This window comes from Poecilia reticulata, chromosome 15 (genome assembly GCF_904066995.2).
Source record: "Poecilia reticulata chromosome 15, P_reticulata-male-v2, whole genome shotgun sequence".
Classification (NCBI taxonomy): domain Eukaryota; kingdom Metazoa; phylum Chordata; class Actinopteri; order Cyprinodontiformes; family Poeciliidae; genus Poecilia; species Poecilia reticulata.
In genome coordinates this window covers 16,711,053-16,725,251 of record NC_088844.1, presented here as the reverse complement: position 1 = coordinate 16,725,251, position 14,199 = coordinate 16,711,053, and the positions used below count along the sequence as shown (strand labels likewise).

General features: G+C 38.0%; 1 protein-coding gene across 1 annotated transcript in view; it reads left to right on the top strand.

Annotated features, from left to right (window-relative positions):
* The window catches only part of LOC103476895 (zinc finger matrin-type protein 4), a 68,152-nt gene that overhangs the window by 20,872 nt on the left and 33,081 nt on the right, over positions 1-14,199 (top strand). Inside the window, exons 3-4 of the mRNA XM_008429624.3 lie at positions 1,894-1,986; positions 11,366-11,543. Of these exons, the coding sequence (XP_008427846.1) occupies positions 1,894-1,986; positions 11,366-11,543 (271 nt within the window). The remainder of the gene's footprint in view (positions 1-1,893; positions 1,987-11,365; positions 11,544-14,199) is intronic.

Sequence of the window (14,199 nt, the reverse complement as noted above, 5' to 3'; positions counted from 1 at the left end):
ATGTGGGGAACAAATAAAAACACACTTTGTACTTAAAACTAGTTCAGTAGATGTCACATTAACATACCTAATACATTTGTTGAAGTTTTATTTTTTCCTTTTTGTTGGGTTTCATATTTATAGGTAACCATGACATCGCTGTTTTTGCCCTAATTATCACTTGTTAGACCTAAACTCTTTTCTCACTTCTCTGAGCAATAAAGTGTGAATTTGCAGGTGAAGAAATGTCTAACTTCATAATCTCATTCTTAATATCTTAATTATCTCTTCAGGAAACTGTGAGCAACCCATGCCATTTATCACAATGTGCTACGAAAACACCATTCCTCTTGGACTTCTTCACATGTCATCACATTACAACCGCATACTTTAACATATTTTTGCTTGGATTTTATAGACCAATACAAAATAGTGCATAACTGTTAACTGGCATCAAAATAAGAGACCTTTCCATCAATTATCTACATATGCTATCAAAATAATACATGGTTTACACTATTAAACAATATTAAATAAAAGTTAAACTCGATTATATCTCGAAAAGCTTTACATGACTGCTAAGAAGCAACGCGTTTATCTCTGATTTTAGTTTTACAGTGTGTAAATTAACCTTTTGTAATTTACAAAATGTTTGTTACCTTGTGGGTGTGTCTTCTGTGGCAGCCATCTTGGAAACCTGCTAAAGAGGAGGCCCACCTTAAACCCAGCTCTTTTACAGAAAGAGCGGTGATAAGAGCTGGAGTTTGATTGGCCGATTAAAATTGAAAAGGCGGGGTTTAACCAGTATGTAAGGGAACTGCTGGATGTAGCAGAAAGATTGAGAGAGCTAAAACATGCGTCTTAGAGGATGCAGGGTTCTGGCTGTCCGTTTAGCATTCCTGAGATAAAACTGGTGAATCTCCTCCTAATTATCAAGTGTTTTGCTGCCCCTAACTAGTTTTCCTTCAGGATTGCACGTCTCTGCTGAAAAACGCATCCCTGCAGGATGATGCTACCACTATTTGTCACTGTGGCCTTTTCAGGAAGATGTGTATCATTTTCCACCGTAGCCTCTTGCCTGTCATACAAAATGTTTAATTGTAGTCTCCTCTGACCAGACCAGTTTGCTGTTCTCAACAGATTCATGAGCTATGGGTCTCTCCAGTGTTGAGAATAAATAATTCTGTGTTTTCTTCTATCTCTTTTAGCAAGTTGCAAAGCTAAAGCTAAAGGAAATGAGACACTAGGGAACGCCCCTTTTAGGGCGTAGCTTAGGCAGAGGCTAACAAAAGAAATTACAAACTGTTGCTTGATGCCATTTTGTCCTGCCTGCTCCTAAAGGTAGCATGAGAAATGGACCAGCTGTATTTTGGTATTAATACATGGAATTCATGAATTCAACTCACTGACTCTTCTTCATCCTCATACATCAAGAACTTAGCATGGAGAACCGACAATTCTCCACACCAGCTTCACAAGATTTCCCATAAATCTCTTGGATGCTTCTCAGATTAATACCCCCCTATACCAAACTAACATTTCAAATGAATGCTCAAGTTTTTCTGGCTTTGCAATTGCGCCATATCTTTTTCATTTTCAGATGATGGATAGAACAGTGTTATTGATTTATAACCTATCCCTGCTTATAAGCATACCACCGTTTTCAGCATGCTTTTTCTTCAGATTTAGTTATGTGCTACTTTGTGCTGGTCTTTGTCACAAAATGTCCAAATGAAATATATAAAAATTTGTGGTTGTAGCATGCAAGTATACAAAAGTTTGAGAACTAATGCTTTCCAACTCTAAACCTTTGTTGGCAGATGCCCTCTACACTGAAAGCATGGAGAGACGTGGCGAGATGGAGTGGTGGTTGTGGATTGTGTTCAAATTTCTCACTTTCTGTCTTCCTTGCAGAGTAAGAAACACGCTAACAAGGTACGTCTGTTCTACATGCTTCACCCTGAAGATGGAGGACCACCTTCCAAAAGACTGAGGCCAGATAACCCAGTAAGCTCATACTTAATGTTAGTGTGTATTTATTTGTCTTTTTTCCTGTTTTACTAAACTAACATGAATATGTCTTTTCAAATCAAAGTAGAAGGAATTTATAGAAGGAATTCCTTTTTTTAATTGTTTCTAAATGACTAAAAACTACACTTACCATCTACAGTTGTAGACCATGACTGCTGTAGGAAAGTGTTTGCTCTTCCTTATAAATATTCCTGAACATGTCTTGTAAGATTTAGTAGAAGCAGATTCTGCCAAGTAGTTCTATATCTGACAATTGCAGGCCTTTTCTAAAGAGGTTGTTCTATTATTCCGGTTCTCCTGTGTGAATTTGCTCTGGAAATGGCATGATTTGCATCTAATGCAACTATGGCAATTGCTGAGGTTGCATTTGCATTTGTAGCAAATTGTTGCACATCGAAGATGAGGCATAGAAGGTATTTTGGTGCTTATGTTTAAATGTGCAGTCATTATCATGTATTGAGAGTCCTCCAAGAAAATGCACAACTCCACAATGTGTGCCGGTTTATTTGGAGTGACCCATGTGGCATGAACCTAAATAAACAAAAATAATATTTCCAGTGTCTGCTTTAGAGAAACAGCTTTTATGAGATAATAATAAAAAAAACAACAACTGCATACCACAATCAATAAATTTAGCCACAGTAGAAGGCAAGTCAACGTGGAGAGATCACTGACCTTTTCTTTTTCTTGTCAGAAAATGTATCACTTTGACTAAATGAGCTGAAGCAATTGTTAATATTCCCATTGTTGGAGATACTAGATAGAGTTGTCTTTATCTTTAAAGCAAAATTATTAGGACAGATTTTGCACCAGAATAGAAAGAGAGTAGTGTACTACGGAGTTACAGCTACAAACCAATTGCCTTTGTTGAGATAATAACATTCCCTTGTGATATATTGGCCTAGTTTTTAATGTATCCCACTTGCCCGATAAGATGAGATTCTCTGATGTCTTTGTTTTTCTCCCACTGTTTATAGTTGTGTAGACTGTGATTGTTTTACATAATTTATTTCCTCCGTGTGCATCCAAACATTCATTTCCACATAAAAGATTATATTTACTGATAATCCCATTTTAACCACAACGAAAATATAGTTGGTCTAAAATCTGAGATGCACATATCAGGCCTTTATGGATCGATCCATATTTAAATATTTTGAGGTCCAACATGCTGATTCGGATCTTGTTTACTCGCACTGTCACACACATTAACTCACTATTGTATTAATAGAACAAACTGTGAGGAATCTCAATGTGAAAAGGAGATCCATTGTAAAATGAAAAATGAAATCAAGAAATGACAAAAATAATTTAAAAAAGATTTTTTTATTTTTTAAATCAAGTTTGCCAGTGTCTCGGAGGTTTTAATTAACTAAGAGCAAGAACTGTTAAAGAAAGATGAAAATTGAGGTTTGGAACCACTCCTGATCAATTAAAGTCAAAACCCAGAAGCAATAATAATAGAAGGGGTAAAGCAGCCTTACACATTGAGATCTGGGTAACATCCCCTGAAAACAGGTTAAGTCGTTTATGCATTTCCCCATCTTCATCTCTATTAGCTTGAGAGATAATGAGTTCTCTGGTTTTACAGCAGGTTCAGTCTGCCAAGGGTTGATCTGAGCCTATCAGGTGCACTGTCTCTTCTGGCACAGGCTTGTGGATGTCTGGAGGTCCCCTAACCGGATCACTACAACTCAGGTTGCTGATACGAATGGAAAACACTTAGAGAAATTGACTAAGTGACACTAAGTGCATGTCTGAGTTATGTAGGGAGAAATTTCAATCAATCTATTAGAATTTAGGGCAACACAGCCTAGAAAAGGTGGTTAGTCTTCCATGTGATCTGATTGGGAGAATATGGTTGATGGAGATTTTAGTTCTGTCATAGTCTGTGCTTCCAGAAGAAAAAATTGTCTCAATCAACTAGTCAGAACTGGATCTAGTGTAAAGTTAGCAGTAAGTGGTAAGTGGACTCCTTACTCGTCTTTTTTTCTTCTCCAGAAATCAGACAGACCTAAGTTTTAAAACAATGTCAACAATCTATAACTTTAGCTGTAAGGTTTTTCTTACGGTCCTGCAGTGGCTCAGTGTTGCTGGTTTGAACCCACTTCCCATCCCTCTATTTTGCCAGATCTAAAAAAGAAATACACAAATGAAAACCATTTATCATGTAATCATAGTAATAACTGAAAGACAGGTTTAGACACTAAATTTGACACAATTAACATTTAAAACTATGACTGATACTGGATTATTTTGAAGTGTTAAGAATTTCTGCATGAGCAAAATAATATCACTTCAAAGGAACCATCATATCTATTTACAGGCACTCAGACAAAAACACTTATGCTTATCAGCTGACAAGCGTGTATTCTTCTCGTGTTTTTCAGAGTTACCACCTGCAAGGATAAGAGTTTGCTTTTTACTGAACCTATAGATATACAAGGTCCTTTTCAAGTGACATACAGAAAAGGCTTTTAAAGTGGGTTTTAGTTCACATACCTATAACTACCTTTTATTATCCTTGGAAGCATCCAACAACTTATTAAAATAGTCATTTCGGCTCATGAAGAAAAAGGCCAAATTCAACATGTAGCTCTTTAGAGAGTCTCCTTTCTGTCTTTGACATTTTTTGTTGTTTTCCTTATGGGAAAAAGTGGCAACTGCTGCTTTTTATCTAACTTCCAATTGCATGCAGGAATCATGGCACTGAGGGAGCCTAAAGGTCAGTTTATAAACAGAAAACTGAAGGCTGCCACAAAGTCGAGTACCTAAAGCTTTTCCATCAGATGGAGATGGAGAATAAAGCAAACTGGAATACAGTATTCTCCATATGCAAGGCATACAAAGAGAGCATTTCTGAAAAAGTTCAAAAAAAGTTCTGCCAAGATGAAATTGGGAACTTAAAATGTATTTAAGCTGGAATTGAATTCCACTTGGGTTCAGCACTGCTCAAATGTTTAATACTTAACTTTGGATCAATTAAACTCTAACATAGTTTCTAACAGAAGTAAAATTGCCCAGATTACACTTATAAAATAATAATTTGTCAGAAGACTTTGGCCGTGCACTTACACTGACACGCAGTGCAGAAATATAGACACCTGCGTCTCCATCTGTCTCCCAAGGTGAATAAGACATGACTCAGCCCATCCTGGCCTGCACCTCATATGGGACAGTGAATGCATATAAACAGGTCATCAGACAAGCACACACACCAATCATCTGCCATACTGTAATGCTGCATGAGCGCTGCAGCTAGTGCTTTGGGCTTGATTGTATCAGACAGTGCTAGGAAGCTGATATTAGATGAGCAGAGATGAAATACTCAGTCTGGGTAAAAAAATAATAATAATCTTTTCTCCTTTCATCTATTTTATCTTTCCCCTCCCATGGGAACTTTCACACACATTTTCTCACCGCTGCATCTAAGTGTGTGTTTTTTTCTTTTTCTCTATCTCTGTTTTTGCTCTGATTGACACGCCGCTGTCCGGTGGGAACAGCAGAAAAGGTTTTCCTCAGAGTCAATGAACTGCCAGAGTAAAATGCCATGCCTTGAGGTTTTCTGTGTTTGTGTGTAAGTGGAAGTGTTTGTCACGGAGAAGATGGAGAGAAAGTAGGTCGTAAAGGTGCTCAGAAATGTAAGGGATGGTTTGTTTAACCTCCCATTTTCTCTGTGCAGCTTTCTACCTTTGCACGGGGTGAAAAATATCACATTTTCCCTTCAGCTTTTATTCTTCTTGCATTATGATGCTTGCGCTGTTATCCCTTTCAATTTGCTGTTAGCGCTTCCTCAAACTCTGCACTGCTTCACATGTAAATTTAGCAAGACTTCCCACAGCAACTCGGCGCCGAACGGTGGGAGAATCAAGGAGGAGCTGAGAAAAACAGAAGGAGAAGAAGATAAATACTGCTAATTAGGAGTCTATTGTTAGTTGCATGAGTTGGAAGAAGTCACCCTAACAAAAAAATATATATATATATACACACATGCAGCAATACAGGGGACACTGTCAGACAGCTGATAAGAAGGCATACATGCATGTTGACACAAGCACACACAACAATGAGGTTGCATGCAAATCAGTTGCGCGACAGATGTTTGAAGTGCGACAGGTAACAACAGTAAAATAACAGGGAAATTTGGAAAGGTTGATGACTTTCAGCAAAGACAGAGGATAGAGGGAAACAGTGAGTCAGACATGTTGTTTATTGTTTAAAGGGGTTGTGCAGAGTGGCAGCCATAATGAGATGGCAATTATTCATCTGTCAGTCACCCACACATGCATGAAATTGTTTAAAAACTTTTCCCCTGCTTTCCCCAAATCCCCGGTGTGACGTATTTCGTCTTTTCAATCAGATGCTTCACTGTGGCTTGGCTCCCATTTGTGTCGCTGAATCTTTTACTCTTCTCTGAGTCTTGACAGGTGAGACCCCTGCAAGTTTCTGCACGGTGTCATCTTCAGATCTTTGTCCCTAACCAAGAAAAAAAAAAAAAACAAAGCTAAAGGATGAAGGGGCTGCTCCAGTTGATTTCCCTCAGCTAAGATTTTGGTTCAGAGAGGTTTGAAGTAAACAATGTAAGCGAGGGTTTAGGTGGAAGGAAGGAACAGAAGGATAAAAAGAGAAGGAAATGTTGCATAAAGTACACATGAGAGACTTTGGGGGAGGAGAGATGAAGGGATGGGGATATGAGAGGAAAAACTGTTTAAAAACAAGACAGCATAGAAAGCATTTGCCCTTCAGAGGACTACAGTGTCTCTGAAATGACACAGAATTGAATACCATATAACTATGGAAAAGCTGATTTTATTTTTTAAAGCGACATAACATCAAAAAAGTGCAGATAATTTTCTGCTATTGAGCTTTATATGTCATTTATGTGTGTAACATCAATAAATCAGTCAGTTGTAGGATATAAGTAATTTTTAAATCCCTGTTCTGATGCAGAACAAGCGATTTCAGTCACACCTTTAAAATCGGACAAGCACTTTAATATGTATGACGATAATGGAGAGTGTAGTATCAGGGAATCTTTCTTGGTAATCACAGATTTCTTAGACAGAAAAATACTATTTCCATGAATATGACAACTGATTTTTTTTTTTTGTCCACTTGGTTGCTTAGATCAAGGATAGAGTGAGCACTTTTGTCTAAGACATCAGCAATGTAGGAAATGTGGCTTAGCATTGTGAAAGTTAACAGTCAAACACACTGTTTGGTCTACGGTCACTCAGTTGGTAACACTTTTAACCCAATTGCAGTCTTGGTATTATACCAACATTAACTCACAAAGCATATTTCATTTTTTAGGTGTTGAATTCAATTCAATCTTATTTAATCAGCGATAGAGCAGGACGAAATGTTGCATGATAGAATCAAAGCAACCATTGTTTTGTATGAAGATTTTCTAGCTACAGGCTAATTTGCAAACAAAACCCTTGGTTTGGCCTTTTTTAAAAGATAGAAAAATTGGAATTAAAGATTCTACATACACATGCACACGGACACACTAGGGTGCTAGTTTGCTAGATTTCCAAGATACTGTTCACAATCAACATTTCTTAACTTCCCCATCCTCATGGAGGATTATCCAAATAAATATTCACTTTGTAAACTCACATTTGAGCTGGAGATTTGGCTTTTATTACTTTTGTTTGAAACAAACTTTTGGCTACATTCTCAGCTTTTCCGTGCTGTTTTATCTTTGACACTTTTTTTTTTTTTTTTTACATTTTTCTAAGTAAATGAACTAGGGCTGTATAAATAAATCGATTCGGCGATATATATCGATATTTTCCGCCCTCGGAAAGTATTGATTTTTCATCTGCGAGTATCGATCCGTTAAACCATATAACCATGGAGCCTTATAGCTCTTTTTAACGTCTAGCTTGTTACGGCGTAGCAGCAAGACTCCAACTCCCTCGGTCTCACCTTCAACTTGAGCTTAAAGTGCACATTATAAACTACACACCAGTTTTTAAATTGTGTTAATAGCCCAAGTATAACCGGAGTTATGCTAAAATTAGTGAACCATATTTTTCCGAATGTCAGAGAAATGTCAAAAGCGCCGCCATTCCGATTATGTGAGAGGGAATGAGCTGCCAAACGTACAAAACGAAACATTAGATTCCTGTGTTTTTGGAAATGTAAAATCTTCAATAAATAACGATGGGCTGTATTTTGTTGCTGAGAAACGAAGTAGAGTTGCTCAAGTAACCGTGAAAGAGAAGCGGAAAGGAGTAGCGGCGCGAACGGAGCAGCTGCAAAAGCAGTGAGATCGCGAAATTAATGCAAATTTCGACTGGAGGCATTCACTTCGTAATTAGTTTTTAGTTTAGCGGTTTCTGTTCTGTATATAAAGGATTACCTGAAGAATGAACATGGGTTGATAACATCCGAAGCGGGCGCGCAGCGGCGCTGTGTTTTGAGCAGGAAGACGAAGAGGAAAAAAAACCACAGCCGGAATCCGCGGCGCAGTGAGGATTTCCATGGTAACAATGGCTGATCGATCATTCTTATTAGCAACAGACAAAGAGTATCAGAGACTGAGAGAACTATGAGATCCTGGCAGTCTGAGAGGCAGTTACTCAGAGATCCAAGCAGGGGAATAGCGGCGCTGTGTAGCTGCAGGGAGTCGATCACTACGGGGTGAGGCGGAGCCACAACTTTAGCAGTTAGAAGAAAGTAGGTTAAAGCCACGGCTAACTTCGGGAGCCAAGGTAGAAAAGCCTTGCAGTCTTTTGGACAAATGCATTTGTGCATTTTTACTCCAAAATGCAGCCACAGTGTCCAAAAGAAAAAACATAAATGCAATCATTTGCATATTGAGAGTCTACAGAGGCTGATAATCTCCCCACTCTGCTCCTGGATTACCGTTTAAACTTTTGAGTTTTATGTCAAATCCACATGAATTAAATGACAGAAACTAATTCTCTCACTGCATCTTTGATTCATTTTGTCCAGCTGCAGACTGTTAGACTGTCCAATCAGAGTCAGGTATTGTGTAGTTGGTGCTTTTAATCAGTTTTCAGTTAACTAAATTCAAGTCTATGGAACACAAAATGTCACTAAAATCACTCTGTCCTTCTAAAATCTTTCAGAAAATCGTAAAAATGCACTGAATCGTATCAAATTGTATCACTCAACAAATACCATGATACATATAGTATCGTGACCAGAATATCATATATCGTATTGTGAAATTATTGTATCACTACACCCCTAAAATGAACATTACGACCTACATTTGTTTTATGACCTACAAGCAAGAAAAGGGAGCAAGCAAGAAAAGGGAAACGTTTCACAAATTATTATATATATATGCCATTTAAGTCACAGAAAAAATAATATAAAGCAGTGAGAGAAATTCATTTTGTTTTATTGATGCATGGGAGAGGCGTAGGACAGTTGATGGCACGCATTTACACGTCGTTCACAGCAGGCACGGGCATGGAGGAGGCGAAGAGGCGAGGCGAGAGAGGGCAGGGAGAGTAGGGGGTGGCGAGGGCCTGCCAATACAGATAAATATTTCATCCCACAACACACAGAGTCACTGAGACTGGGACCCAGAAGGGGAGAGAGGACGCAGGGGAGGAAATGCTAAGAGCAAAGGGAAGGCAGGCAAGACAAAAAAAACAAAACAAAAGAAAGAGAATAGAGTAAAGGAGAAGGAGAGAGAAAGAGAGAAAGCCTGGAAGGTAAAGGTGTCCTTATATCTCACATCACTGTTCATGATGCTAACCAGGGATGACATGAGAGAGACACACACACATCCTCAGAGACACACAGCTTTCACCCACTCATTCAAATATGATGTTCAAGGGACTACACTGTTACTGTATTCACTTATTGTAACAGCAATTTCTTGTGAAAATCTTTTTGCTTGTTTTTTTTTTTTTTTTTTGGGGGGGGGGGGGGGATTACTTTGACAGCAGAGAGATAAACGAAAAATGAAGCAAAGAATAAAAAATACCCCGAAAGTAAAACACAAAAATACAAGGATGGATAAAAAGAAAGAAAGAAAGAAAGAAAGAAAGAAAGAAAGAAAGAAAGAAAGAAAGAAAGAAAGAAAGAAAGAAAGAAAGAAGGAAGAAAGGTCACACTCAAAAAAAAAACAGTGAGAAAGGTCACACTCAAAAAAAAAACAGTGAGTGTTTTGAGTGTGACACTCAAAACTTCTTTTATAGTCTTCTTTTAAAGTCTAAGAATGTAGACTATGCAAGTCTGAATTCTTAGACTTTTATAGTCTTAGACTGTAAAAGATGCCATACAGCTTGCTTCATTTTTTTACTGGGGTATTATACACAAAATCTTTCAAATGTGTTTCAAAATTTTATGATATTCACATATTCAGGGAGCACAGCAGCTGGGTAAACTTTGAGCCGCAGTCTAAATAAAATATCCTCTACACTAGATAAGAAATTATTTATGTGAAACTGACTTAAACATGTAATGTGTTTTGTTTACAAACATGTTCCCCCACAGATTTCTTTAGTTTTTTGCTTTTTGTCACAACTAAATATGTTTGATCATCAAACATGTATTTATTTATTTATTGATTTATTGATTTATTTATTTATTTATTTATTTATTTATTAGCCTCTAATGGCCTTTATTGGCTGGGACTCGAACCTGTGACAGTCTTGTAGAGTGCTAAGACATCCATACATTTGTCGCACATTTTATCCCAGTGCTGTGCCCAGAAAAATATTTTTTTTCAGACAAAGATGGCCTAAGTGGGAGTGGTTGGTTTTGACAACCAATCACTCCCATATAATCACATATTCATATGAATCAATATATGCTTCATATATGATTATTATATTGAATTATCTGATACTTTTTTTTTTTTTTTTTCATGTTATTTCTCATTTGCTTGTTAATTTCTACTTTTTTTTTTCAAGGTAACATTTTCAGTCTTGCTTTGTTTGGGCATTTTTAATGACAGCAAAGCTATATTTTTGTCTGTCTATCTTTGTCTGGTGAAGATATGAACTTGTGTGTGTTCGCACATTTGTGTCAGTCAGACAAGTTGGTCTTTTAGCTTGCGCCGTCTCCCACGGGGAGTAACGCTGGCTCATCATTAGTAATGAACCAGCAGCAGCAGTGGAGAGGCCAGACCACAATCTCAGCCCTGAGAGACAGATGCATATTTGATCATCATTCTTTTTGCCTTTGTGTTTGCTGGCATGTGTGTGATTGTGTGAGAGAGAAAGCCTACCGAGTTCTGAGAAAGAGGTTATTTCTCTTTGTTCCTATATTTTATCATGAATCTATGTTTCACCAGATTTACCGTTTTCCTTCCGTGCCATTTAGCTTCCTTTAACCATCTTTCCCACTTCTGTTCTTCTAGGACTGTGCAGAAACAGAAGTAGACAGAAACAAGTGCTGTACCTTGTGCAACATGTTCTTCACCTCCGCCATTGTGGCCCAGTCCCACTACCAAGGGAAAACCCACGCCAAGAGAGTGCGCCTAGTGCTTGGGGAACCACCAAACCTGCCCGCAGCCATAACCAGCCCTACAAACACAGGTGCATTTTACATTTGTTGTTATCTATGCAAATCACTTTAGCAATAATGTAGACAACTCGGTTTTAGAACTGCTGAAAAATTCAATATGAATGAATAAAAAACAACTAAAAAATTCTAAGATATATTCACAAAAGGCAATTACTGATCAGAAACGAACTAGGAAACATATTTAAACGGGAGGTATTAATCAAAATCGACTTTACATGTTGTCAAAGCATCATTCCCTCATCAGAAACAAACCCAGAGAGTTGCTTTCATACCAAGTGTGAAAGCACTGAGCTGGGTGTGTCATTTCACAGGTATGCTTTCTTCCAGCAGGACCTGGATGCTACGATGGTGAGCTAGCTACTATGAGTTCTACCAAGTGTCAAATGGTGCAATATGAAACTGGGAGACCACCTGTATAAAAGTCACTTAAAGCAGAAGAAGAACTGGAGCCTTTAACACGGCATTGAACCAAAACAAGTTTGTAAATCCTCCAAGGACTAGATATGAATTAAGAAACGGAAAGCTTGAAGCCAAAACTCAGATCTGTATTCTTTCCATGGTGGAAAACTTGAAATTGGCTCAATATGTGACAATTGTTCAATAAATAACCTAATTTTTAATTATATATCCCATTTTTTATGTGTGTAGGTATAAAAATTTATACATTAGGAATGGATACATTGTAGGCACCTCTCAGCCAAAACATTAGACCTAAAAATAGACACAATAGCAGAGGAGAGCCCAAAGGCAAAATTTTGAAAGCTCAAGGCACAAGGTCAAGAATAAGCCCAAAAATGTAATCACTCCAAACAAACTGCAAACACTGCTGAAGCAGGAAAACTAAGCATCTCTGGAGCATTTGTGGGACTGTTTGCTAAAAGCAGAGTAAAACAGACTGGAGTAAGCAGTTTTGTGCAACTTCACCCTTAATAAGAGTTCAATTTGCAGGTTAAAACTTAAATGCTTGTAGTTTGTGTTCATGGTTCACCACCTAAAAAATTCTGAACTAAGTTCAGTTCCACCACAAAGTAGTTTAGCATAAAAAAATATGCCCATTAAAAGTAAATTTTTATTTGCTGCCACTTTTAAGGCACTTCCAGGTGGGTGTTCCACTTGGAAAAAAAAAAAAAAAAGTTTTATTCTGTTTCAGCTTGTCAGCTAACACAGTCCAAAGTCTGTGATGGACAAAGAGCTGAGCTAGGAGAGTCTGAATGCATTAGGGTGCAGATTGGAGAATTATTCTTCTGATTGTGTCTGTTTTATCTGCACACCCAAAGCAGGTCTTACTCCCTGACTGAAGCAGGCTCCAACACTTTGACAAAACAAAAGGGGTACAGAAATATTTTTACATAATGTTTTTTTTTATGTTTAGGGCACAAGCCTTCAATTTATATCATTAGGTTAAAATGATGGGGGAGGCTGGTCCCCACAGAGACAAATATGTGGTTAGCAGCATGAATTGCACCCACACACAGATTCACACTCTTAGCAGTCAACAAACTCTGTCCTTTGAAAGTAAATGTTGGAGCACTTTTCCACACAAACTAGCTATTGTTTTCCCTCAAAGTTTCTTATCTTATAATAGTGCTGCAAAATATATCATAAATGCATCATTATTGCAATATCACTGGACACAACATGAATATTCCAAAGTGCCAAGACTGCAACAAATAGAGTATTAAGCAATTATTTAAGTTTCAGGCATTCAGTTTCTCTATGCTAGTAATATATTTTGAAATTTTAAAGAAGCTTAAGTGGTGATAAGTACTAACCTGGTAAAATCCAGCACCTTGCACTACACTTTGCTCCATGCAGAGGGTTTGGACTCTTGGCTGCTGAGAAACAATTTATTCCTGGAGATTTGAACTTTGTTGAGGTTTTAAATTTTACCCAATTGCTAGCGCTTGCCCATTACCAGTGGTGGAGAAAGTACTCAAAAAATTTACTTAAGTAAAAGTACAAATACACAGACATTTATTTTTAAAGAAATCCAACAGAAAGGGTGGGCAGGGGAGGACATGCAACCGAGGAGCCACGTAGCAGAGTTGTAGTCAAGACCACCTACCCATGACCAAGTCAAGACCAAGACCAGCACCCCGTGCTACGTGACACAAAAAAATTTAGTTTTACCTATCAAAATTGATAGGTAAAATCACCTAGATATTAAATGCTTAAAGCTGAAATAAATGTAATCAGTAAAGGCCCGTCCAGAAGAATCGGATCGTTCCTGAATGTCATATCAATGCAGACTTTGGTCACAGCGTTGTCCCATATATGCGGCACCTCAGTCAACACCTCCACACAATAATTCGCATGAGTGACAACTTTTTTTGTCGCAGATGCAACATGTGTGTCTCAGTCAGTACAGCTGGCTTTGCTAGCATCACGTCCACAGATCTTACCTTTCTTTAAGCTTTCCTTCGAAGTGACGCTAAAAGTTGGACGAAGTCCCCACCGTCTGTGAAAGCGAAGCGCTGCTGATTTTACATGTCGCCATATCTTATGATTTATGCAGCGCTATTATTACTGACGATTAGACAGACATTTTCTCCCACTCAGAGGAAACCACTGTGCATGTCTCAGAGCCGCGTGCGAGTAAAGGGGCAGGCGATGGGTGACAACCAGTGGTGGGAAGTAACGAAGTACAAGTACTTCGTTACTGTACTT